Source organism: Rosa chinensis, chromosome 2 (genome assembly GCF_002994745.2).
Source record: "Rosa chinensis cultivar Old Blush chromosome 2, RchiOBHm-V2, whole genome shotgun sequence".
Lineage (NCBI taxonomy): Eukaryota > Viridiplantae > Streptophyta > Magnoliopsida > Rosales > Rosaceae > Rosa > Rosa chinensis.
In genome coordinates, this window is record NC_037089.1 from 63,063,426 (window position 1) to 63,088,261 (window position 24,836).

General features: G+C 37.4%; 4 protein-coding genes, 2 long non-coding RNA genes and 1 pseudogene across 6 annotated transcripts; 3 read left to right on the top strand and 4 right to left on the bottom strand.

The window, feature by feature from the left end:
- Positions 1-97: 97 nt before the first annotated feature.
- Positions 98-1,706, bottom strand: LOC121051310 (annotated as a pseudogene).
- Positions 1,524-5,317, bottom strand: LOC112189876 (cyclin-dependent kinase B1-1-like). Its single transcript, XM_040515307.1, has 6 exons — positions 4,690-5,317; positions 4,503-4,590; positions 4,175-4,355; positions 2,162-2,253; positions 2,004-2,065; positions 1,524-1,861 (listed from the first exon to the last, which is right to left on the bottom strand). Exons 2-5 carry the CDS (start codon positions 4,583-4,585, stop codon positions 2,053-2,055), a joined length of 369 nt encoding a protein of 122 aa, XP_040371241.1. The 5' UTR covers positions 4,586-4,590; positions 4,690-5,317; the 3' UTR covers positions 1,524-1,861; positions 2,004-2,052.
- A 4,159-nt stretch (positions 5,318-9,476) lies between these two features.
- LOC121051930 lies at positions 9,477-10,161 on the bottom strand. The gene is made up of 2 exons (XR_005807491.1): positions 9,907-10,161; positions 9,477-9,790 (listed from the first exon to the last, which is right to left on the bottom strand). It is a non-coding gene; the product is annotated as an uncharacterized LOC121051930 (long non-coding RNA).
- A 5,979-nt stretch (positions 10,162-16,140) lies between these two features.
- On the top strand, positions 16,141-17,052 carry LOC112189226 (auxin-binding protein ABP19a). The gene has a single exon (XM_024328519.2). It carries the CDS (start codon positions 16,167-16,169, stop codon positions 16,884-16,886), a length of 720 nt encoding a protein of 239 aa, XP_024184287.2. The 5' UTR covers positions 16,141-16,166; the 3' UTR covers positions 16,887-17,052.
- Positions 17,053-18,020: 968 nt separating this feature from the next.
- LOC121051898 lies at positions 18,021-19,761 on the top strand. Its single transcript, XR_005807404.1, has 3 exons — positions 18,021-18,299; positions 18,772-18,850; positions 19,653-19,761. It is a non-coding gene; the product is annotated as an uncharacterized LOC121051898 (long non-coding RNA).
- A 472-nt stretch (positions 19,762-20,233) lies between these two features.
- LOC112184735 (probable phospholipid-transporting ATPase 8) lies at positions 20,234-21,000 on the top strand. Its single transcript, XM_024322978.1, has 2 exons — positions 20,234-20,386; positions 20,557-21,000. Exons 1-2 carry the CDS (start codon positions 20,234-20,236, stop codon positions 20,998-21,000), a joined length of 597 nt encoding a protein of 198 aa, XP_024178746.1.
- Positions 21,001-23,689: 2,689 nt separating this feature from the next.
- LOC112184736 (isocitrate dehydrogenase [NAD] regulatory subunit 1, mitochondrial) lies at positions 23,690-24,290 on the bottom strand. The gene is made up of 2 exons (XM_024322979.1): positions 23,846-24,290; positions 23,690-23,700 (listed from the first exon to the last, which is right to left on the bottom strand). Exons 1-2 carry the CDS (start codon positions 24,288-24,290, stop codon positions 23,690-23,692), a joined length of 456 nt encoding a protein of 151 aa, XP_024178747.1.
- Between the last annotated feature and the right edge of the window lie 546 nt (positions 24,291-24,836).

The window sequence follows — 24,836 nt, forward strand, 5'->3', positions numbered from 1 at the left end:
GCCAGCAAAATATATGCATGTAGTACTGCAAGCTAATAAACTAGTAGCACTACACAATCTGGGCACCAAGTAAACAACATAGCAAAATAGCTAGCAGTACTGCAAATTTGGCCCCAAGGTTTTATTGATATTGAACTTGGGTAAATGGAAAAACTTTGACCCTGAACTGAAGCAAAACAGTAGCAGCGTGACACTACTGTGAGGGTACCTTATTTAGCACATGGGTAGAGTTTGGAGCCTGACAAGTACCATGGTTATAGTTTCCATAGCTTCCAGGTGGAGTACCGAAGCTTGAAAATTTAATAGTAGAAATGGACTACCCGTTTGTACACTCTAGGCTAAGTTTAAGCTTCTTTTGCTCTCAGTTTGCCTCGATTCTTGGTCTGCCATTTCTCAACACGTGGGTGACTTTCAGAATATCAATCTTTGTAACATCGCCAGCAACCTCCTCATATACCACCAACAGATTTTGGGGTGGCTTGAGCCAAGACCGTGGAACATGATACCTGAAACATAGATAGAATATAGGAAATTAGTAAATAGGTTCGTAATGCTTTTTTCTGATCCAGTGGTAAACAAGTTTATACATACCATTGTTGTGTCGGTTGGAGACAACCAAATTGGCACTTGTTAATCCTAAATGTACCAAAATAACCGCATGCGCTGCAGTTACCATTAGCATGAACAGTCCAGTATCTTCCAATGTTATCTGTACTTCACCCTTCCCCATGCTCCCCATGTCCAAAGCCAAAGGCTCGTCCCCTTCAGGTGCATCAAAATTGGCCTGAGGGTTCAAGAAGCACCGTTATCCAAAATTGCTCGATGCTACTAAAGGAACAAGAATGAAAATGTTTAGCAGTAGTCAATATTTGTAGTTCTGATTTCATACCTTATACCAAGTCAGTGGCTGTTGATTCTGTGTCTTTATAGACACCCTCGTCCAAAGACAAACTATTCCAAATTAACCAAGTCAAATTAATGAAATTATAGGGACATGCGGTATAATATCAAGTTATCAACACGAAATTTGTATTGATATATCAAATATTGAAAGTTCTTATTTTTAACTTATGTAATTTACTCAAATACAAACTTTACCAAATTAACCAAGTCAAAATATAGGGACCTTGCAGTATAATATCAAGTTGTCAACACGAAATTTGTATTGGTATATCAAATATTGAAAGTTAGTGAAAAATGCAAATCAAAGAACTAACCGGTAATCCAACAGCTACACTTAGAAGCGAAAATTTATTCACACCAGCATACATGTTTACATCTCCTGTAAAAGTGAATCTCTGGTCTTGCAGAGTCCCATAAGTTGATCCTACATTACAGAACATAACTGACATTTAGATATAGGGGCATAGTTTTCTTAGGTAGACCTAGGTGAACATTAATTTACCTTCTAAATCAAAAGTAGCTGGTGTAATTTCTAACAACACAAATATATAAACAATTTACATATATACCTGAGAGCTAGTCATTGACAAAGACATGCATAGCGTTCCCAGCTGACAACACGGTGAGAATTGGATGCTTACCACCACGCAGAAATGATTCAGATGGACTTATGTCGACACTAAAAACATCAAGTTCTACAAAGTTCTCTTATATAATTGGATATACATTTTTCACAGATACATTGAATGGAAAAAGAAGTTCAGTTGCTTAATCTGACCTGGTGGTGTACCGTAGATAATCATTGGGGTCTATAGTGATGTTCAACTGATCTAAGAAACCAATGACTGTGAGAGTTGTATCACCTGTCCATGAAGAAATGTCTTCACTGAAGGTTTCCCATGACCACAACTCAGAGTTGGTGGGAAAAAAATTGTTTTTGGGATGTCTGAAGTTCCACCTGTAATAAAGTGCACAATGAGCATCATGTCTGTGTATAGCTAATTCATTGGGGAAAAACCTATTTGGCCTCACTTTGATGTTAGACAAAGTTTGTGGAAAATAGTAAATAATCATTGCAGAGAGATCTTTATTTCATTTACTTTGGCAATGTTGAATACAACAATTTCGCAGTCTGGAAGGCAAGCCACATTATGCAAGGGAACTGAAGATATTAACAAGTTCATTAAACAAGTGAAAAAGAAAATCAGAATCTCAATTTTATTTCATTAGAATTTAAAGGAATAGATTGTGAGCTTACAAAATATGTTGTTGGGGCAAAAGCAAATCCTCTGAAAAATCCAAGGAGACCACTGAAGAAAGGGAATGTAATTCCGACAAACATGGTAATTGCTGCAATGAAATGTCAATTTTAAATCATTAACGTATATGCAGCTTGAATTCGAAGCAATAGCCAATAGCATAGACTTGATGGAATTAAGGTCCTCCGCTGCCCTATATTCCACTCTAGCTTGGTAACCCATAGCCTCTTTGAAACTCTTCAAAACTTTACCCCATTCTCATTTATAATTCCAGAAACTCAAATTCAAATAGCATAATGCCCACATAATTAGTAGAAAACAAAATCACATATACTTAATTCATAGCTCTAGAAAAAGTAACAAAACGTATGTGAACTGTACGAGGAATCAAAAGAAACTATCTAACAACAAGAACTCAATCAAAATGGCCGTCCAACATTTTAAAAACCAAACAACAAAGACCAATTTCAAAACAGAAGATGATGAAGGGAAAATAAAAGTAGTTTGGAATCTATCTAATGGATCCAATTGCCAAGCCCTGTCTTAATTAACTCTTTACAATCTTCAAAATTTGAACAAAAGAAACAAATTCAGGAGCTCCAAAAAGATCAAATCAACAATCAAACAAAGCCCATTTCATTTTCTTCTCTTTTATTTTGTCTTCAATATCCCAGCAACCCAAGCTAGCAAGAAAGGCATAAAAAACCCCATGAAAACCAAATCGAATGAAAACTCAGGTCACATAAATCCTGGAAATATTCACCAAAGCCAACACCTTTTTCAAAAAGAAAGCTTTAGTGACGAACTTAACAGTCAAATATCAAATACTGAACTTAAAAGTATCCAAGTAATGAACTTTTAGTATCAAAATGTTCAATTTTGTTAAGGGGTATTTGTAGGGCACTTAAAATATGCAAATCCCCTAATTATGTTACTTTTGATTCCAGCATAAAATAAGAGGCAACTTTTGCACTCCAGCTTTCTATACATTATTCTATTATAATTTTTATTGTAGAAGTCTCAAATTTATTCTTAAGGAACTTCATCTTCTTTATAAAAACAATTCCCCTTTCCCTTAAGTAGATCCCTAACCCCAACCCATGTACACCCAAAAGCTTCATTTGCGATTGGGATAATCCCTAGAATCTACCTTAATCATAAGGTTAACTAGAAGCAGTTGATCATATGCTGATTATATGTGCTCTTTTTCATCATATGCAAGAGAAGGTAACAACAATTAGCAAATCAATCATACAATATAAGAAGTGAAATTATTAACGAAAGAGGCCAAGCCAAGTAAGGCATTATCAAACCACACTTATCAGAGCCACCTATTGTGAGCTGGAAGCCTTCCAAGGTAAAATGAACCAAAGCTATGACTGCCTATGAGCTGTAACCCCCTTGATAATGAGACTCTGTACATTGGACCAGTAGTCAGGCTTCAAAAATAAATTGGTTGTGTTGGTTCAGCCGCATTGTTTTGGTAAACAAGATAGTGTTTGTTAATTAGGTATAGAATAAATTTGAGATTCCAACTAGAAATTTGCCTCTATAGAACTATTAACTTTATTGAATGAAAAATGAGAAATATAAGATATGGTATGATGCGGTCCATACATCCAATCATTTAGTCATAGAAGGTCTAGTTAACACTCGCTAAGCATCTGGAGGACACAAAACAACTACCAGCGGTTCAAGCTCGACCAGTTCTAACTAAAATTGAGGAATGAGCATCATTTATGTAAACAAAGGAGAGATTGGGTATAGCATAGAACATATTAGATGAATTACAGTCAAAACAAAAACACGAACTGGATACATTATTGACAGGTAAATCGATCATCATGCAAAATCCCTCATAAATTTTGGTAAGAATAACTATGTTAAATGATGCATCCACACATTTTCAATCTTGTTTCTATTGTGTGAGTTATGATGCAAAAATACAAGTGTCCTAAATGAGTAAAGCAAAAAATTTAATTACAGATTACATCACGTTAAAGAACACTTACCGATAGAAGTTCAACTCCATCTTGTTCCAAATAAACTGTAGCTACCAGCAGATCCGATGGCAAATCTCCTGCCAAATAGAACCGATCTTTCATCTTTTCCCCTTCCCATTCTTGGTAGGTCTCCCAAGCCGGCAACGAAGTGAGTCCTGGACACTGATTCAACATCGGTTTTCCTAGCTGTCTGCATCATCACACCATAGTAGTAAGTACATGTTCTTTTTCCTTTTCATTTCTCAAAAGTTCCAGAAAAAGAAACATCTAAATGTAAAATGACTCGAATCACTGTCAAACCTAACACTTGGAAATGTTTCAAAGAAAAGAAATGAACCTGAAAATCTCTCGCAATTGCTGCTTATCAGCTTGATTAGGATCATCACCGATTCCGACAAACAGTACACCCCCAGTCACCATCTTAGCTACAATTCAATTTCAGAATTCACAAAACACTCAATCAACTAATCGAACCATTAAAATCTCAATTGAATTAAGAAAGCATGAATTGAAATCGGAAGTACCGAAGATGCAGCCGACGGCCCAAATGTCCGCCGGAGTCGAGAAATCGACAGACCCCAGCAAAACCTCCGGCGCTTGGTAAGAGAGAGTGACCGCCTCCGGCACAAAAGTCTCGTAGCAGAAAGCAAACGGCTGACTGATCCCATCGCCGATCTTGAGGCTCTGTTGTTTCTCCTCTGACCAATCTTGATTGTGAGCTTTGAACAGTAAGGTTCTTCTACTTATGTGTTTGCGAATGATGGTGGCCCCGACTCGGTACAGTGGTTGAACTTTTAAATTTGTTCAAATGATTGAGTGGTATAGGAATTAAGGTCAGATAATTGGATTGGGCAAATCCCAGAAACAAGACCCATAAATTGATTGGGCAAATCCCAGATAATTGAAAACAGCTCTTGCTGGAGAGCTCCATTAATCCGAACATGAAAGATGAAGCAGAGACTAAGAAGAAGAAGGAGAGACTACAAAGAAGAATCGAGAGAGTGAGAAGATGAAGGAGAACGTAAGAATCGAGATCTGACAGAGCTTAGTGAGAAGGAGAGAGGCTGGTGTTTGAGTTTTCCAGTTTTAGGGTTCTAGGTCGAGCTGAGTGAGAAGGAGAGAGCGCGCGGGGTGGTGTTTGAGTGTTTAGTCGCGTTTGAGTCTCTAGTATCGAGGTCTCTATGTCAAAAGCACAATTCAAAATAACTTTGGAAATTTTAAAACAACCCCCACATTCAGACAACATTTAAATGTTGTTTGAATGTCACAACATTTTTCAGTCAATTAGAACGTGGCTATTTGAGAGGGAAATGACTCAATCAACTTTTGGATATCCCTCCAAATTTGAGATAGGAAATCACCACCTTCTACAACTACATAAATGTGTTGTCTGAATGCTCACCATTTTTCCAAATTCAACCAGTATGGTTTTAGTCTATATTCAGACGACAGAAAAAAAAATTATGTCATCTGAAAAACTCAGACGACATAAAACAATACTTATGTCGTCTAAAGTGTGTCGTCTGAAGGCCTTTTTGGCATAGTGTCATTTGCTCAACAGCTTCATATATATATATATATATATATATATATATACTATGTTCATCGGTTTTGCCCCCAGAAGAAGAGGAATATATATGCTGCCCCATGACTTGACTATTGTGTGATCTGCTGCCTCACAGAGTCACAGCAATGCAATTAAACTAAGGAAACTTACATGTGTAAATTTATGCAACCATTTGACTTGTCTACCAGTCGCAAGTCTTTCTCTTCTTAATTTTATATTTCTACTTTATAAGAGTTTCACATGTGCATGATTTCATAATTAATCAGTTTTAACTTCTTTTTTTTATGAACTACATGATGATCACTAACATTAAATTGTAATAAGGTGGGGTGGTAAGGCTTTGGTCTCTCATTTGAGAGGTCAGAAGTCTGAGCTCTATCAAAGGTAATAGTGGGTTTCTTTTTAATGCATGATGATTTTGTACTTTCATTTTTTCGTTTTGCTAGGAAATATAGTAAGTGTACTTTATGGTAAATAGATAGAATAAAATATGTGTCAAGAAATATATTGATTTAAAGTTAGTTTATGTGTTAGGAAGTTAGAATATGTATTCATTGAAAATATTATTCATGTCGAAAGATTGAAAAATTATGTTTCATTCATTGTAGTATTTTATATTTGTTTGTTCAATCTTTTTTTTTCCCCCACTCATAAAAATTTATGCTTCCGCCACTGGAAACTTCCTATTCCACCTAAGTTGAAGACTTTCCTTTGGCTGCTTTGTCATGGTAAGGTTCTCACTAATGTTGAAAGAAGCAGAAGGAGGTTGACCAGAACTTGTTACTGCCCTGTGTGTCATGATCAATCTGAGACCCTTACTCACCTTCTCCATGATTACCCCGTTGCTCAGAGAGTGTGGAGTCAGATCATATGCCTGGACTCTATTTCAAGAACTATGCAGCTAAACTGGTATGAATGGTTTTTTGCTAATACTCATTGCAAGAAATCCTGCTATGGCAGTCTGAAATGGTGCACTATCTTTGTGTATACCTGTTGGTACTTATGGAAATTGAGGAACAAATCTGTTTTTGACAATGATTTTCATTTCCCATTTAATTCGGGCAAGGTGATTATTGATGCAGCGAAAGGATGGATGTCTGCAAATGATACTGTTACAAGGAAATCCAAGAAAACTATTATTGGTATGTTTTGGATTCAGCCCCCTACAGATTTTTACAAGTTAAATGTGCAACAAAATGGTAATAATGCTTCTGGTGGTGTGTTAAGGGATCACACAGGTGGTGGATTTCTTGTTTCACCGCAAATTTAGGTTGTGGATTTGTTTTGCAGGCTGAATCGTGGGGTTTATTGCTTGGGTTAAAGATGACTTCTGCCTCCCAATGCCATCATCTTTTGGTTAAGTGTAATCTGAGGTCTTGGTGAGTTTAATCAATCATCGAGTGGATGAGTTACATCCTCTAAAAACCATCATTGACTGCTGCAATTCTTTGAGAAGACAATTATGGAGTTGTGAGATAACACATGTTTACAGGGAAATTAACTAGGTTGCTGATGTGCTCACCAAGGCTGGTTTGGACACTGACATTGGAGTGCACTTCATGGAGCAACCTCCTCCACAAGTGATGCCTTCCTTGCTTGATGACTTTTGTTAAAGTCCTAGATTTAGGGACGTAGTTTCTGATACATAGTTTTTCTTTGTTTCTGGGCTTTCTGGCCTCCAATTATCCAATATATATATATATATATATATATATGCATTTTTTTGTTTATAGTTTTGGAAAATTGTAATGATTTTCCTAAAAGTAGGAATGCGGATTTTCTCCCTGATTAGGTTTCCATTAGTCAGATCATCTTCCAAAGGTTTTTGATGAGTTTTATGAATGACACTGTGACACGAGTGAATTAAAAGGCGCGCGTTAGGCGTGGCTTGAGGCTTCATATACGTGAGGCGTACGGAAAAACGCCTCTGTTTTACAGCTGAGGCGTGAAGTCGCCAGAATTTGCTGCAAAACTGCCGGAGTCTTCAAGCTTCTCACCGTCGATTTGCTCTCCAAACTTGACGATTCGATGAACGAAGACTGGAGATGGGACAACGACACCAAGACGAAGATATTGGCGCCGGTACGACGGCCAGAGATGGCCGGACGGCGAGGTTCCGGCCGGAGCCCCTGAAAGCTTTTTGTATCTGCTGGAGAAAAAGAAAGAAAATGCAGAAGAAGAAACCGATTCAATCTTTGATTGTTGTTTTTGGCGCACGTGGCATGCACGTGATTGTACTATGTGTATGTCGATATGTAGCAATTTGGGATTTACAAACTGACATTTTTGATTGGATTTACAAGCTACCATCTAGCTTGAGTCTATTGGATATTTTATCATCTGCAATCATATTACCATTAGTTCTTCAATAGGTTGTACTTGTCTTGCAGAGATATAATAGAGACACAATTGTATTAATGCAAATAATTTCACAAATGCAAGTCATGTTGTGAGCTTTGTTAATTTTTAGGATTCTATTTTAGTTGTGAGATTTGTTAATTTCCAATAATGAACTATGAAATTGAGAGGCAATTAAATCGGTTTCTTGGTATTTAACAATATGATATTTAGCATGCTGGATCAATTTTCTTTCATCAGTATCTTTATCACATCATGGTCTGTATCTTTATCACATTATGGATTGACTATTGTTATCAACTAGATTACATATGGTTTTAGTACATACTTATTATGAATAGATGATAATATATAATGGCTTTTTTGTTACAATACATGTTCTATATATAAGACTAATGATTACATGCATAAATACACACTACTACAAAAAGGTCATCAGACGACGGTGAATTTCTGTTGTCTGATGACCAAACTCACCGTGGTCTAAGTGAGTGTTGTGTGATTAAAACATCAGACAACGGTGATTTCACCGTTGTGTGATATCACTTTGCTCAACAGAATACTAGTTTCCGTTGTGTGAATTATGCGCAGGCATGTGCCTGCCATGGCATGCGCGGGGATGCCACGGCACAGTCAGACAACAGAAAATGAAATTTGCAGTTTTCTGAGATTCCTAACACACAACAGATATAACTCATTTTTTGTTGTCTGAGATTCATAACACACGACGGATATAACTCATTATTTGTTGTCTGAAACTAATAACAGACAATGGATATAACTGATTATTTGTTGTCTGAGACTAATAACAGACAACGGATGTAATTTAATATTTGTTGTCTGAGGTAAGTAACACACAACTGAAGTAAAATTATCTCCCTTGTATGTTGATTACTCAGACAACAGTGATCATTTTATTTCTGTTGTGTGTTATGAATCTCACACAACAGAATTTTGTTTTCTTTTGTTGTTGGTTGTTAGTTCACACAACAGCTATATTTGGTTATCCGTTGTGTGAATATTGTAATCAAATTAGGTACCAACCAGTGACTGTTGTAGGAGAAGCCTCAATTTTGAACTCTTTTATCATATACAACACATGGTTTTGTCTTGTGTTGTATAACTTAACCTTAGACAACTTGGATTGCCTTATCAAATTGTATGAGGTTCTCTCAGACAACATATTCTTTTTATCAACTGTTGTGTGAACATTATAAACCAGTTGTGTGATTATTTGAGGTTGTGTTGTCTGAGCTTGCTTCTCACAACTTGTGAACTGTTGTTTGTTCATTCATTACCTAACTGGAACAATTTTCCAGAAACAATGCAGCATATATTTTACCACAAAAACAGTACATATATTACCAAGAGATATTCCAACTTTGGGATCAACAAAAATGATTTTATGTGTGTATCTAAGAGATATTCCAACTTTGGGATATCCTTTAGAGGCAATACATCTCAGACCTTTAACATTATCTCATATTCTTTGCAATAGTCTCTTGTGCAAACAATGAGATTTAACCTTAAGTTTCTTCAAGAGTAGTCAAGAGCTAATACCAACTTCTCCCTACACCGCGCTTCTTGGGTCTTTAGCCAGATGACTGCTTCAGTAGAAGATCTAGTGCTGAGTGCTAAGTTCTCCAAACAGGCCACATCAGATTCTTGAATAACTTCAAAAAGTTAATACTAAAAAGCACCTGTGTATAACCAAATAATCTAACATCAGTACAAATATGGACCATGTCGTATGAAATTCTTGGAAATTAAAGGGGAAAACATAGGATATAAAAACAAATAACATCAAGTCCTTTACCTTGCATCTAGCGTTTTTGAAAATTATGTTGTTGGCATTGGGCAACTCATGAAATTGGTCCAACATTTTCTTTACGTCTACCATGGCTTTGCCAAATCATTGTGTTGATCAGCATTAAAGAAGCATTCACAACTTTTGGCATAAAAAATCAAGGCCTTCCAAACAGAATCACTACCGCATACAGTTCTTCCATTGCTCAAAATCCAGAGACAGTGCTTTCCATAGAATTGAACAACATCTACTCTATCTCCAGCTTGATTCGGAACACTTCTTTCCCACCATTTTGGTTGGTCAATGATGTTCAGCTCAGGAATAGTAAATTATGCAACTGCATCAATGTAGACCAACTGTTTTTAAAATGGCATAGTCGAACTGCAGCGTCACTATAGTATCAATTGCAAACCAAATACAATTGATAAGTTCCATAGTTACAGACTAAAAATAAATAAAAGTATCTTCTGAACATTACCAGAATCGTACTTGAGGTGATATGTTCCCCTACTTGGTTTGTTACTTCATGCCAACTCCTCTCAGATTTCTCCAGAACAATGTTGCCTTAAGGCCAAAAGTAGTGCTCCTGTATGTTTACATAGGTAAAAATTTAATCAAAATCAACTTAAGCACCCAATTGCATAATATAAAAGTTCTATCAATAGATTCCAAGTATCTAATCTTCAGACATAGCTTTACATGAAATAAAAAAATGCATATATGTATCACACATCAAATACATAAGACTACCTTGTACCAAAAGAAATTTCTGCAAATAAAGAATACAGATTAGCCTCGATCTAAATGCAAAACAGATTCCAACTTTGCAGTGGCTAATCTAACCGTTATTATATATTTACCATATAGCAAAAATCGATAGCAAAAGAAAACTGATAAACAATATACATAAGAGCTTGTAAATCAAAAAGGAAAATATTGAATAACAAAAATAAGAGGTTTCTTCCTAGCTTCTGGGTGTGTGAACGTATGGCTGCCAAACAGATAGAAAAGCCAAACAACACTGATTTCTAATGGGTATAATATACACAATTAGTCAAACTATATACTGCACATAATTGCATATATACGACCCTTCAGGCATGAGCATAGAGAAAAAGGAACCAATCAAATCAATGAATCAACAAAACATTATTGATGAAGAAAAATTACCAGCTAGGGGAATACTTGTGCTCCAACCAAATAGTAGCCAACTGCAAGACAACCATAATAAACAGAAAACAGATTGTTAGCAGAGTAGATATATACCCATTAAAGAAAAAATTTAAATGAACAACAATTAGAGTGAAAAGACATCCTTAAGGTAGAATCTAAGATTGCAAATCTTTGTTTTTTTGGCATCGATTCAGCACAGTAAAGCAATTGTAAACCATCGAGACATGAAATTTCAATTCTTTGCTCATCCAATCATATGTTTTCCGTACTTTGAAACTTTTATACCCAGAATCATAGTAAAAATGATGAGTAATTGTGAATAAAGATATTATTATGCAGCATCCAAACCCAGAAGCTAAGAATACAAAGGCTACCTCAACAAATGAAGAACAAATTCAACAAAAATTACATGCAACCAAAGACCAAAAAAGAAAAATTCACCGATTTCTATGAACTGTCAAAGGAAAAATTCACCTGATGCTTTTGGCTAGTGAGTGGTTGTAATTCAATCCATGAGCATCCATTTATCATAGGACCAAGCACCCGATATTGAGTTAGAGCCGGTTGGGAAGCTTCTAATCCTGATTGATGAGCCTCTCTGTCTTCCCACCGTCAAGAAGCACCTGCAATCAAAGTTGAAATAAATACAATCACACTATTTCTTCATAACAGAAATCTGAAACAGATTCGATAAGGCAACAAGTTATAAAATTGCAAAAGTAAAAATAAAAATCAATGCCTATGCTTGGAATTGCAAACAGATTCGATAAGGCAACAAGTTATAAAATTTTAAGTAGATTCAAAAAGGAAGAAAAAATCATTGTTTATGGTTGATCACTTGAACGTATGCAGTGCATATCCGTGCAGGCACCAAAAGTCAAACGAAAACAGTATACAGACAAACTAAAATTCCACAAGAAGTCATAACTTAGTTTGGACAGTCACAAACACCATATAAGTATCCAAATGTTGGAATCATAAAGCTTCAACAAGACATCCAACCTTGATAACTATCCAACCTTGTACTAGTGAGACTACATTTCGGAACCTAGCAAAAAAAAGTTGTTCCTACTATATGGCATGAATACTCAAAAGTATGTTTCCACAAGAACAATATTAAAACAAAAATGAAGAGGAACTGCTCAGGATGTTTCCACTTTATTAGCTCTAACTTCCACCTTTTATGTGCCTGTTTAACTATGAAATTCTTCATCCCTACTCAGAGAATTTGTCTAAAAATGGTAAAGATATTGTTAATAAAGCTTAGGCACGATGGAGGAGAACTGATTAAAATCAGATTACAGCAAATATAGCACGCCCAAATTAAATCAGTTTCCTTCTCCTTCAATTAAGTTTTGCTCATCAATCAGATCCTTGTATAGCTAAGAGTATAACTCATATTGCTAATCTAACATAACATGGATTCAAAACCACTGATCCCCACATCCAAATGGGAAATCAAAAATCTCACTTTTCACTATTTTTGATGACATAAGTTTGGCAACAACACAAGATGCTATCTGACTCAAACAACCACAAGAACAGGAGTTATAATTTATCAAAAAAGCCACATATCCAAACCCAAGTGTACATATATACATACATGTGCATTTACATACCAACTCTTCATATGTGTACATTTGGTATCTGGAACTTATCATGTGTTTCTTCCCTTCTGAGTCTCACAAGGCTAGTCACCTGCAAACATGGACTGGGAACATGTTACAGTTACTATGCAGAGAAATCATTTATTAGCTCTTGTAATTAGTCATTCATATGCAGACCAACTGTATGAAACATAAGCAGATTACAGCAATATCTGTATGAAAATATCTGGAAATAGGGTGAATTGCGGTACAAATAGAACCAGGAAAAAAAATATACATTCAAATGCCATGCAGCTCTTTGTTTCTGATTAAGTTGTTTTCACTTTCAAACATAAATAATCAGTACCGCAATTGACAGATACTCTAATGACAAACGCAGACCTCTTAACATAATTTAACCAAATAGACAATGAGTGATATTCAAGCAAATAAATAACACCATTCATTAATTAGATGAAAAGATTCGAGAGAAATTATTCACCTGTGAACCCCAACCGATAACACCGATCTGCTTGATGCCTTCTCTGGATTATAGGTTTTCTGCGTAACAATAGTGGCGATATCCCGAAATTGACTGGACAACTGAGACTCTCTCTCCTTCCCAGCAACCTGAAGCTCCCCTTTATCCAAGATCTACAACATAAAAACATCTCAACTCAACATAGCATTCACAAAGCTAATGGAACCCTAAAGAAGAAATGCAAATTCTCTGACCTCTAAACAAATCTTGGTCTGATCATCCGACCCAAACGCAGCTACCAAATCCTTGGTCTTGGCAAGAACACCTTTGGAAACATTCAAGTACACCGTCTTTGACTGCAACACCTCATCCAAATCTTTCTCTCTGTCACAAACAAAAAACCATTACCAGTTGCTTTAGATTCTTTTAACTCTATAAAATGCCATTTTCCTTTATAGATAGTAAAAACAACATATTTTCCATAAATTCTTCACACAAATTTATCAATCACAACTTCACTCAGCATCCTGTTGCACAAATTTATACTTTGCATTCATAAAATCTCCACAATCTTCATCGACGTTGCACAATCGAAAATCATGGTGTACAACACATACATATACACTCTACACATACATATACACCTGGGAAGGCATCAGGCGGCAGATGGAACAAGTACCTTTCTCCCTCTACAATATACTGCAAAATCAACAAAAACCAAATACCATATCTCAAATCACTATGAATACTCTGCCAATAAGTACAAAAACAAGTATAAAATACTGAGATAGGATAGAGGTTAATATAGAGAGAGAGAGAGAGAGACCTCATCGTGACCAGCGAGGTTGATCTTCTCCTTGTTGAAAACAGAGGTGTCGAAATCAAGAGAGAGCGGGGGCTTAATCGTCGGCATTGAGACCATACGAGCTCTGAGAGCGGATCCGCGGCCAATAGCAGCACCGCGAGAGGCGGCTCTGAGCCTGAGAGGGTTGAGGGACTTGGAGACGGCGGAGGAGAAGGCGAGAGTGGAGGGACCCGCCGCGTGGGCTAAGGATGAAGGTGGAGCCATCCCTGACGAACCCATCAGCTGCTCATCCAGGTTGATAGAAATGGTGCTGACGAAATCCAAATGGCATTGTTTGGAGAAAATTCTAAACCGGAAAGGCATCGTCTTTCTTTTTAGGGCTTTTTGATGAAGAGAGAGGCAGACAAGTGCAGGGGAGAAGGAAGAAGCAGCGAAGGTTTTAAGGGTAGAAAGTGTTTTGGGTGTTTGGGTGGTTTGAGATTTCAATGTGATTCATAAAATTTCTGGAGAATTTTGGGGTTTCAAAACTACGAGAGAGAGAGAGAGATGACAGGAGAAAGAGATATGAGAGAATGAGGGACTTGATTGTTTGATGGCTTCACGATAGTCGTCGCGGAGCTTGGCGTGCTCAGGGAAGAAATGGCTAGCTAGAGGTTGAAATGGAGTGATTTGGGAACTTTGAGGGAAGGATTGAAGATGAAAAATTGGGTTTTTAGGGTTTGATGGAAGAAGGGAAACATTCGGTCGAAGAAGTCTTATTTTGACTCAAAGTGCGAAAGAGGGAGAATGAAAGGAAAAGAAATTATTTGAACTTCAAATATTACTTCTCAAGTCGATCCCACAACAGAAACACAACACACTGTCGTAAGAGTGTATGACATAAAATCAAAATGTCAAAACATGGAGGGAAATCTACCGCCTGCAGCATTTTGACTGCCTCCTATGTTCCCACTTCACACAACAGAAAAGTATAATTTCTGTTGTCTGATTTCTACAACTTGCACAAGGTTTACCTAGTGGAAGATATCCAAGCAAGCTTCCTCACAATTTGGCGTTTAGTTTTCAATCACACAACAGAAAATGTCAAGCACCGTTGTCCTAAGTACCCCAAATTTCAGATTTCAAGAGGCAACCATGATTCAAGAGTGGAGGGAAATCTATTGCTAAATTTTTTAGACTCAGACAACGGAAAACACTTAATTGTGTTGTGCAATGTAGTTCTGAGAAAAAAGTTATCACTTTGTTGACATTCACACAACGGAACATTACTAATACCGTTGTACAATAGATTTTACTTAAACACACAACAGAAGATTTCTGTTCCGTTGTGTGATTAGTGTTGTGTGATTAACTTTTTGTAGTAGTGACAGCTATACAGCTCATTTATATGTAAGGCTTATGCCTTACGCCTCAAGGCGAACGCCTTCTTGAGGCTCTCCCGAAAACGCCTCGGCCTACGCCTCAGCGTTTTAAAACATGGGGCACGACTGCTTCACAAGAACAGATCTTGGCACTGACTTGCAGTACCTGTTTTGTGTTAACATTCCTCGTCATTGCGGGAAATTTCTAGCCAGCACCGCATGTTTTGGTTTGAATCTTGTTGATTTCTCAGCTTTGTTCAGATTTATGGTATGTTTACCATGGTATGGAATTAATCTTAACCATAGCTGGACTGAATTACTATAGTCCATACATGAATTCCATGGTTGCCATTGAAGGAGCTAGGACCAATTTTGGTTCTATATATGCATGGGTGTACCCTTGAAGATTTTAGCTGTCATATTGTCTACTTATGCACGTCCCTTTCAGTCTTCGCTTTCACTCTTCCCATGTGCTGCTATAAGGACCACATTAATATCGTAAGTCTCTAACCCATTTCTTCTCTTCTGATCTACTGGTTAATTTGAACACTAAACTAGCCCAAAAAAAAAAAGGTCTATCATAATCAGCATTATCATTGGTCTGTCTGTTTTGGGTCTAAGAATTCCTTTTGTTAGCAATTCATGGAATCCCATTATAGATAATATGCACCATATTTAGCTTAGTCTTGCAAGCTGTTCCACAGAGTGGAGAAAACGAATACTTTCTCTAACTACCAAAAGTGACAACCTGTTTTATGTCCAGTGCAGAAAGGGGGTCTCATCATCAAGTAGTGGCTGTCCTCCTTTCATTAGTCCATTGTGTCCAGTGCATGGCTCGTTCTCAACTTGCTCCCAATCAATTTATGCGCAAGTTTTGTATATATATACCCAACCAAACCGATCGACTTGAGATGCCAAGCTCAGTAACCCTAAGCATGTTTGTGAAAATGGCTAATTACACCATTCTCTTCCTCTTTTCTCTCATCTTCTTATCCTCTTCTCATGCTTCTGTCCAAGACTTCTGTGTTGCAGATCTAATTGGCCCTGATAGCCCTGCAGGATATTTCTGCAAGAACCCTGCTAAAGTCACTGTCAGTGACTTCGTGTATTCTGGCCTGGCCAAAGCTGGAAACACCACCAACATCATCCAAGCTGCTGTTACCCCCGCATTTGTCGCTCAATTTCCGGGTGTAAATGGTCTTGGCCTCTCTTTGGCAAGGCTTGACCTTGCGCCGGGGGGCGTTATCCCATTCCACACCCACCCTGGTGCTTCGGAAGTTCTTATTGTGTTGAGGGGTTATATCACTGCTGGCTTTGTTTCTTCAGCCAACTCTGTTTACGTGAAGACTCTTAAAAAGGGAGATGTCATGGTTTTCCCACAAGGGCTGTTGCACTTTCAAGTAAATGCTGCTAAAATACATGCCAAGGCCATTGTAAGCTTTAGCAGTGCCAGTCCAGGTCTCCAAATCCTCGATTTCGCACTTTTTGCTAACGATTTACCTTCTTCGTTGGTGGGGAAGACAACTTTCCTTGATCCTGCTCAAATCAAGAAACTCAAGGGAGTCCTTGGTGGCACTGGATAGTCTGTTAGCTGGCCAGGCTTGCTGGTTTTGAACTTTTGTTACTTGATTCTTTTAAGATGTAAATTTCTATGTACTTGTATCTTTCATCAAGTCTATGTGGTTGTGGTTTTTGATCCTAGTCAATATAATTGCAACGTAAGCTAATATTTTCGAGGTTTTACATTCATTGACAATTTGATGCTGCAATTTAGAATCCCTTAACCCAATAGCTTGATAGATGAAGGAAAAAATTTATGTTGGCAAGATTGAGTAATTAATTTTTAACGTTCGAGGTTGCTAATGTGCTTATGCATGTGGTACGAAACTGAAAACTTTTATTGCAAAAATAGAACAGTGGAAGATAAAAGTAGGTTGTGGTGTGAGTAGTTATTGCAGCACTTAAGAGAGTTTTGAGAATATTATGTTATAAAAGAATTATTTTTTGTTTGTCAATTGCCCATCATATTTTAATTTTCTGAAGTCATTTACGTCAAAATTAGTATTTTTGGAAGACCTATGTAGATGTTATATTAGGATAGTAGTATAACAACAGACCCTTTGTCGGTAAGCTGCCCTCGCTTACCTCATCTATAGGCATTTCTATCTGCCCGCGCGTCTCATGGTTGGAGTTGGCTCTGCTCGCTGGTTGTGCTGCGTGAACCTCTAGAGGCCTCCAAGCAAGCGAAGGTTTTCGGGGTGATTGCCGCGAGAAGGAACCTAGAAGAAAGTATGAACATTAACCAGTTTTATGACATCATTATTCAAAATGTAGAATATAATAAGGGAAATTATGGAAAATGTCATATTAGAGTATGAAATGATAAAAATGTCACATAGTTTCCGACTTGATAAAAAGATCCATAATGAATTATTAGTAATATTAATTTAGTCCTTATAAATAATAAGTAATGTTATAAAAAGTCAGTTTTTAATTTTTTTGATTTCCATTATGCCCTTAAAGCCAACTCTCTCTCTCTCTCTCTCTCTCTATCGTCTTCTCCTCATCCACAAGAGACACAAAGCTCGAGAGAGTGCGAATGGCGAAGAACGAAGCGTCTTTGGGATCGCGGTACGAGTTCTTGAAGAGGTGCCGACTCGCTGGTATTCAAATCGCTCCAGATCATTCAGGTTGATCGGGCGTCGTACGAAGTCTCTTCGTCTCTTGACATACTTGTCCAGATTGGAGAGCGCGATGGTAAAATCGAACGCCGCTTTGCGCTCGGCGAACCCGAGGCAGATGAAGGCATGCTTGCCGGTGCCATCCTCGATCCTGAGGATGAAGTAGCGCGACGATTTGAGCACGGTCTTGACGGAGGTCGCTGGAATTCGGATCCTCCAGTCGGATCTCGCACCGGTCCTTGCACGACCTTTTCCGCTCTCGGCGAGCTTCTCGTCGCTGCTGGCTGCATCACTGACTTTGATGAGTATCGCTCGGTGAGTTTATCTTCCCCGGTTGTTTTGATTCGTGCTGCTTAGTTTCTCAGAATTGTTAGCTTAGTTTCTACAATAAGCTTATTGCATTGGAACTGTGGAGCTTAGTTTTGTTAAAGTTAAGAGTTTTTTGGTGAAATTTAGATAGGCAATTGTGAATTTCTAATGAACTGTACTCGATGAGTTATTGAATTGTAGGCTTTATGGTGTTAGATGTTTAGTACTTACAATTAGACATGGTTGAGATGACACTGCTTCTGAAATTAGTATTTTTGATTGTGATGCTAATTCGATGAACCAAGTTATAAGAATCGAACATGTTAGTTGTGAAATTGATTAGGAAAATTAGTGGTCGAGAAATTGATTAACAAATGGACTCAGTATTGTGATGAAATTGATTAGTTGTTGTGATGAACTGTTGGATTTGTTTTTTGGTCAAGAAACTTAAGGTGTTGAACTGAAAATTGTGAATCAGATTCTGAACTGGAGCCAGTTGCTGCTGGATTACAGGTTACATCAGATGGAAACCCGAAAATTCTAGATGTTCTTGATCGGTTAGTAGATAATAGTCTACCTTAGTATGAAATTGGTGGTTTTTATCGTGCAAGATGATAAAAACCCACATATGAATAGTCTATTTCGTATAAAATCCCAAATTTCAATTCTGTCATGATTTTTTTTTATGTTAAGGATATTGTTTGTTTGCTATCACATCTTGCACCATGCAGTCATTGGTTAACACTAGGGATTTATGTTTTGTGTTTTTGGTTCGTAACTTGGTAAACTCTTTGGCGTCTTGTTATGGTGTGGATCTTTTGGAGATTCCTGTTCCCAAGTCCATATTAGACATTTGTGCCCTTTGGAAACTTAAAGATGATGAGAGAGGTAACATGATTTAATCATGGTAATATATCCATTTCCATGATTTAAGTTGTGCATTTCGTTTTGTGTTGTTTAGGTTTCTTAGCAATTACACGTGCCTATGGTGCATGCATAATTGCATACATAGCACGAAGTCACACTCATATCCATGCCTAGCTTACTTTGGATGGTCTAAAGGCATCTCAGAGTTTCATGTCTTGAGGCAATGATTACAAAATTGTAGCTACTTTATAGTGTTTCTCTCTGCTTATGATTCTAGATTCTGTTTCATATTGTCTATTTTCATTGATCTAAGGTCAGTCTCTCTCCCTCTCTCTATTGTCTATTGTGTATGCTTATATTGCTGCTCAATAATTAGTATATATGTTCGATTAGTTTGTATCAATAATTCCTTTAATTTTTGAATTCCTTTCTTATTTCATCTTCGTCGATTAAGAGGAGGGTTGAGTTCATTGGATTTTCACCTTTCTGCAGATCTTTATGTTGAAAAGATGTGGTTTAAGGCAGAGAGCTGCATGTGCCGATCGTATTGGCCCATAATTCTTGTTTCATATGTTGCTCAAATTCTGGGGTTTACACCCATAATGAGGAATGTGGGGAGAAAATCAATTTTTTGAATTATTAAAAGGTTAGATAAAGATGTCCTTGTTGATTCATTAAGCAATGATCATATCTTATATTTACTCTGTTAGGGTTTCAGTCATTTATCATTAACGAGTTTAATGCTAATTTGGTATGCAGCTTTTTAAAGAAGAAATGTGCTATCTAGATCAAGAAGTTGATATTTCAGATCTAACAGTTTAAGACTTTTGGAAACGACTTCCTGACCATATTGAGGAGAAAATCTTGTGGTAATTTCCGTCCTCAATGCCATATGTTACACATCCTATCTTATGGAATCACCATTAGTTCACTCACATTTGCCTTAGTCATAGTTGTCAACTTTAATTAAAATCATAAAGCTCTTGAACTTTATTCTTGAACTTCAATTTCGTATTGCTAATAAGTTGCAATTCTGTTAAGAGCTATAACATACTCAGGTATCTCGAAATGCCATGATTTGTTGGGGTTTACTTGGTTTAAAGCTTACATATTTCATTTTCCCCCAGTTCCCGCAACAGAAAAATGACTATGATTGTGGTCTCTTTGTACTCTTGTTTATGGAATGCTTTATAGAAGAGGCCTTTAAAAGGCTGAAAAAGAAAGAGGTCTCTTTATACATTTCATACTGATTGGTGTTTGCCCTCTATATCTGCACTGGATGCAGTACAAATAGAAAGAACAACATTACTGGGAAATTCCTTCCAATTGATATTTCGATGTCATTTATTTGTTTGCTCTGTGCTAAAGAGTTGGCTAATATTTGAAATGGTTTCAGGATGTGGAGGTAAATAATCGAAAGGTGAAAGTGTATGGTAGGAATTATACATTCATTGAGACCAGATGGAAGAAGCTCAGAGTTGGTGAACTTGTCAAGGTGCACAAGGATGAGTACTTTCTTGTTGATCTGCTTTTGCTTTCATCAAGCTATGAGGATGGCATTTGCTATGTGGAAACTATGAACCTTGATGGAGAAACAAATTTAAAATTGAACAATGCACTGGAGGTGACATCCCATCTTCATGATGAAAATTCCTTGGAAAGATTTAGGGCAGTGATCAAGTGTGAGGACCCAAATAAAATTCTATATTCATTTGTTGGGACTTTGTTCTATAACGGCAGAGAACACCCACTTTCCTTGCAACAGATGCTGAAAAATACAGAATATGTCCATGGATTTGTTGTTTTCACTGGGCATGACACAGAAGTGCGGCAAAGTTAGACAGCTCTCTTTCATTTCCGTGTCTTTTTTTTTTGCCCTTCTTTAGTTATTGAATTTCTAGTGTTGCATGTTGGTTTGTATGTTAGTTTGGTTCATGGTAGTTTTGGAGGTTTGGATTGGTTAATTGTGCCAACTTTGTCTCAGTTTGGTTTATATTCAAGAACTGATTGTTTGATTACAAATAAGAAGTTTATCCAGATTATGTGACTTGGCTACTGACAGTTACTTCGTTAGTGACATTGTCAGTGACATGTAATGTGACATGGTCAGTTACTTAGTTAGTAACATGTGATTAACAGTGACTTGGCTATCAACTTGTGACTTGGCTACTGACAGTTACTTGGTCAGTACCATGGTCAGTGACATGGTCAGTTACTTAGTTAGTGACGTGATTAACAATAACTTGGCTATCAACTTGTGACTTGGCTACTGACAGTTACTTGGTCAGTAACATGGTCAGTGACATGGTCAGTTACTTAGTTAGTGACATGTGATTAACAGTGACTTGGCAATTAACTTGTAACTTGGAGGTGACATGGTCAGTTACTTAGTTAGTGACATGGTTAGTTACTTAGTTAGTAATATGTGATTAACAGTTACTTGGCTATCAACTTGTGACTTGGCTACTGACAGTTACTTGGTTAGTGACATGGTCAGTTACTTAGTTAGTGACATGTGATTAACAGTGACTTGGATATTAACTTGTGACTTGGCTACTGACAGTTACTTGGTTAATGACATTGTCAGTGACATGTAATGTGACATGGTTAGTTACTTAGTTAGTAACATGTGATTAATAGTGACTTCGCTATCATCTTGTGACTTGGCTACTGACAGTTACTTGGTTAGTAACATGGTCAGTTACTTAGTTAGTGACGTGATTAACAGTAATTTTTGGCAGTTACATGATCAATGACTTAGTTAGTTACTTGAGGTTAATAGTTACCCAGACAGTGACTTGATTAATGACCTGACTAGTGACTTTACCAGTGACTTAAGGAGTTTGGCCATATTCAACCATTTGTTGTGTAGGAACATGCCAAGAGGGAATACAAGATCAGAAAAAGGAACAAGGCATGAGAACTCAAACGCTATACTGACTATAGTTCTAATAAGTAATAACCACCCCCACAACGAAAATCACCACACATCACTCCCATAAAATATAATAAATAACCACCACAACAAAAAAAACCACAAATTAAACACAAATAGAGTTACTGTTTTAAAGTTAAATATAAACCCCCCTCCCCCCGAACAAGTCAGAATAACATTAAGGCGTCCCGATAGAGGCTGATGCTCAGGCAGAATGCTCTGCCATGTTTTTCTACCCATTATAATTGCATTTTTCTTTCCAGGATCTGATGTAGTTACAGTGACATCCTTAAACAACTTGAGATAAGAGGGAAGCCTCAAAGGCAGTTTCCCATCCTTTCCAATACCCATTTCTCGAGTTGCAGCCACAACAAGTTGATAAGTTCTCTGTGGATTCAGCTAGGTGATTCTATTCTCATTACCATTTGATGATCAGCACAATCACATCAGACGTTTGGAAGAAGAGCCAGATATAGCAGCTACTCTATGAGAATGCTGCACTTCACCCTTGTAAAGTCCCTTCTTCAATTTCTTTTTAGCGTGCCGTGCCTCACGTCTTTCCTCCTTTGACAGCTGCTTACACTCATATATATTCAAGTTATCATCAAATAACCAACATAAATTTACCAACACAACTACAAAACAGAAGGTACGATTCCTGAAATTATCAAATGCCAAAATCAGTAGCTATCAGATATTTGAATGCAAGTTATATGCTCACAGTTTACTATTACAATGACAGTTTCTAGATTTTCATTATCATAAGCTGGCATATTAATCTTTAATGGTAAGGCAAGATGAATAAAACATCATGTCCAAGATGAGCTAAAACAAATAGCAGGCCCATACCTTCCGCTCTGTCTTCTCCACCTTTGACTCCTATCCATGTTGCTTCCTTTTATGCTGCTCAGTTTTCAAGTTACCTATATCTTCCACCTTCTCTGTAGCAGCATATCTTCTATTACGAGGCAAGAAGTCCACAGGCAGCATCTGCTTTCCTCCAAGCTTTATCAAATTATTGGAGGCATCAAAGCCTCCAAAAAGTTTTTGAAAGCTGCTTCTTCTTTCGACTTAGTTCTGGAGCTCTGATTTTGGCTGGATGGTTCTCAAGATTTGAATATGTAGTAAGCATACTACATACTGAGAGGCTAGACCTAGATCGATCCTATCCCACACCTGGTCAGATATGTAATGCCATCTAAGTTCAGTAAGCATACTTAAGTGTTAATTGAACTATCCAAGATATAGAAACATACTGTGAAGTACATAATATCATGACTAGACATTTGTAAAGCCATAAAACCACAAAACCCGAATAACAAAAGAACTCTTCAGAAAAATAAGATCAAAGCATGCCAAGATCAAAGCAAACCAATTACATAAGCATACACAATTCATCAAAGGAAAAAGATTGCTTGTTGCTAAACTTCTCCGAACACAGAAGATTTATCTATATGAAAATCCTTATTTTGGACAAAGCAATTACAACAAAACCTCTACATCTAGCATGAAAATCACAAGATAAAACCATAATTTTGAATTTGGATAAAATTATAGAGACAATCAAACACAACAACTGATACCAATACCTCCTCTAAACAGATTCTACAATAAAAAAATTAAACGAATTATGTTCATAATAATCACAAATGAAAAAGATATATTGTTCTTGCTCCTCCAAAACTGATTGAACATTATAAATTTTACAGTTAATAATGAATTTTACATTTTGGAATTGCATTGTTTATACCTTTAAGGCTTTCAACAACTCTAGGAATGATCTCGTGCTCGAGCCCCGAGTACTCACCCTCGGTGTTCTCCCTGATCACCAGAATGTCGACGTTGCCATGCTTGGTCTGTAAGCCATGCTTGGTCTGTAAGCCACGCAGATTGAAGTAGTTGACCAACGAAGCATAGAGATCGAGATCTCGCTGGAGCTGCATGTTCAGCGAGCTAACGCCCCCGCCCATTGGCGTCTCCAGCCCGCCTTTCAAACACATCTTGTTCTTCCTGATCGACTCAATCACCTCCTCTGGCACCCTCGGCATGTTGCCGGTGACATCGTACTTCTCGAAGTAGACCGGCGCCTGCATCGCCTCCATCACCTTCTCGACAGCATTCGTGACTAGCGGTCCGATTCCATTGCCGGGGATTTTGGTTACGGCACGCAGTGCTTCGTCGCTGGGTGGGGGCATGTCGGTGAGTGATTGGGTTTGGACCACGAAGGTGAGGTCAGTTGAGAGAGAGAGAGAGGGAAGGGTTAATTATATTCTGAAATGGACCGGGGAAGAGGGAGACAATGACATGAGTTGTAATTTTTATCATTTGTAGTGTTAGATTTCTAAGGAGTGACCGTAATTATCATGGGGTATTTTGTGTCACCTTAATTATAATAAGACACTTCAAAATGACCTATTTTATCAGTGGCCCAATATAATATATGCTAGGTAGTGCAATTATGTACAATTTTAGCAAATCCCATAAGTATATAATATATATTGGGCGGGTTGGGTTTAACGGGCAGAGTATTGGTTGGACCTAATTTCACCCATATGTTCATTGTGGTGGACGGTTTCTGACCCAATAATTTCTTTTTTGTGTGTAACAAACTAATCCAACCCACCAAAATGTGAGTGAGTTGGGACGTGGACCAACAGAGATGCCCACTCCTACCCATTGACTTTTCACTTTTTGATAATTTCCATCTTAAGTTTTCTAATTTCTACCAACTTACTTATATT

What these genes read in the sequence shown, in the direction of transcription:
- LOC112184736 (XM_024322979.1), bottom strand. Translation starts at nt 24,290, where the DNA reads ATGCCCCCACCCAGCGACGAAGCACTGCGTGCCGTAACCAAAATCCCC.
- LOC112189876 (XM_040515307.1), bottom strand. Translation starts at nt 4,585, where the DNA reads ATGGTGACTGGGGGTGTACTGTTTGTCGGAATCGGTGATGATCCTAAT. An exon ending in CAATTGCGAGAGATTTTCAG is followed by an intron (nt 4,356 to 4,502) that starts GTTCATTTCTTT and finishes GTGATGATGCAG; the next exon opens with ACAGCTAGGAAAACCGATGT. An exon ending in ATGGAGTTGAACTTCTATCG is followed by an intron (nt 2,254 to 4,174) that starts GTAAGTGTTCTT and finishes ATTTCATTGCAG; the next exon opens with CAATTACCATGTTTGTCGGA.
- LOC112184735 (XM_024322978.1), top strand. Translation starts at nt 20,234, where the DNA reads ATGATTTGTTGGGGTTTACTTGGTTTAAAGCTTACATATTTCATTTTC. An exon ending in AAAGGCTGAAAAAGAAAGAG is followed by an intron (nt 20,387 to 20,556) that starts GTCTCTTTATAC and finishes AAATGGTTTCAG; the next exon opens with GATGTGGAGGTAAATAATCG.
- LOC112189226 (XM_024328519.2), top strand. Translation starts at nt 16,167, where the DNA reads ATGCGCAAGTTTTGTATATATATACCCAACCAAACCGATCGACTTGAG.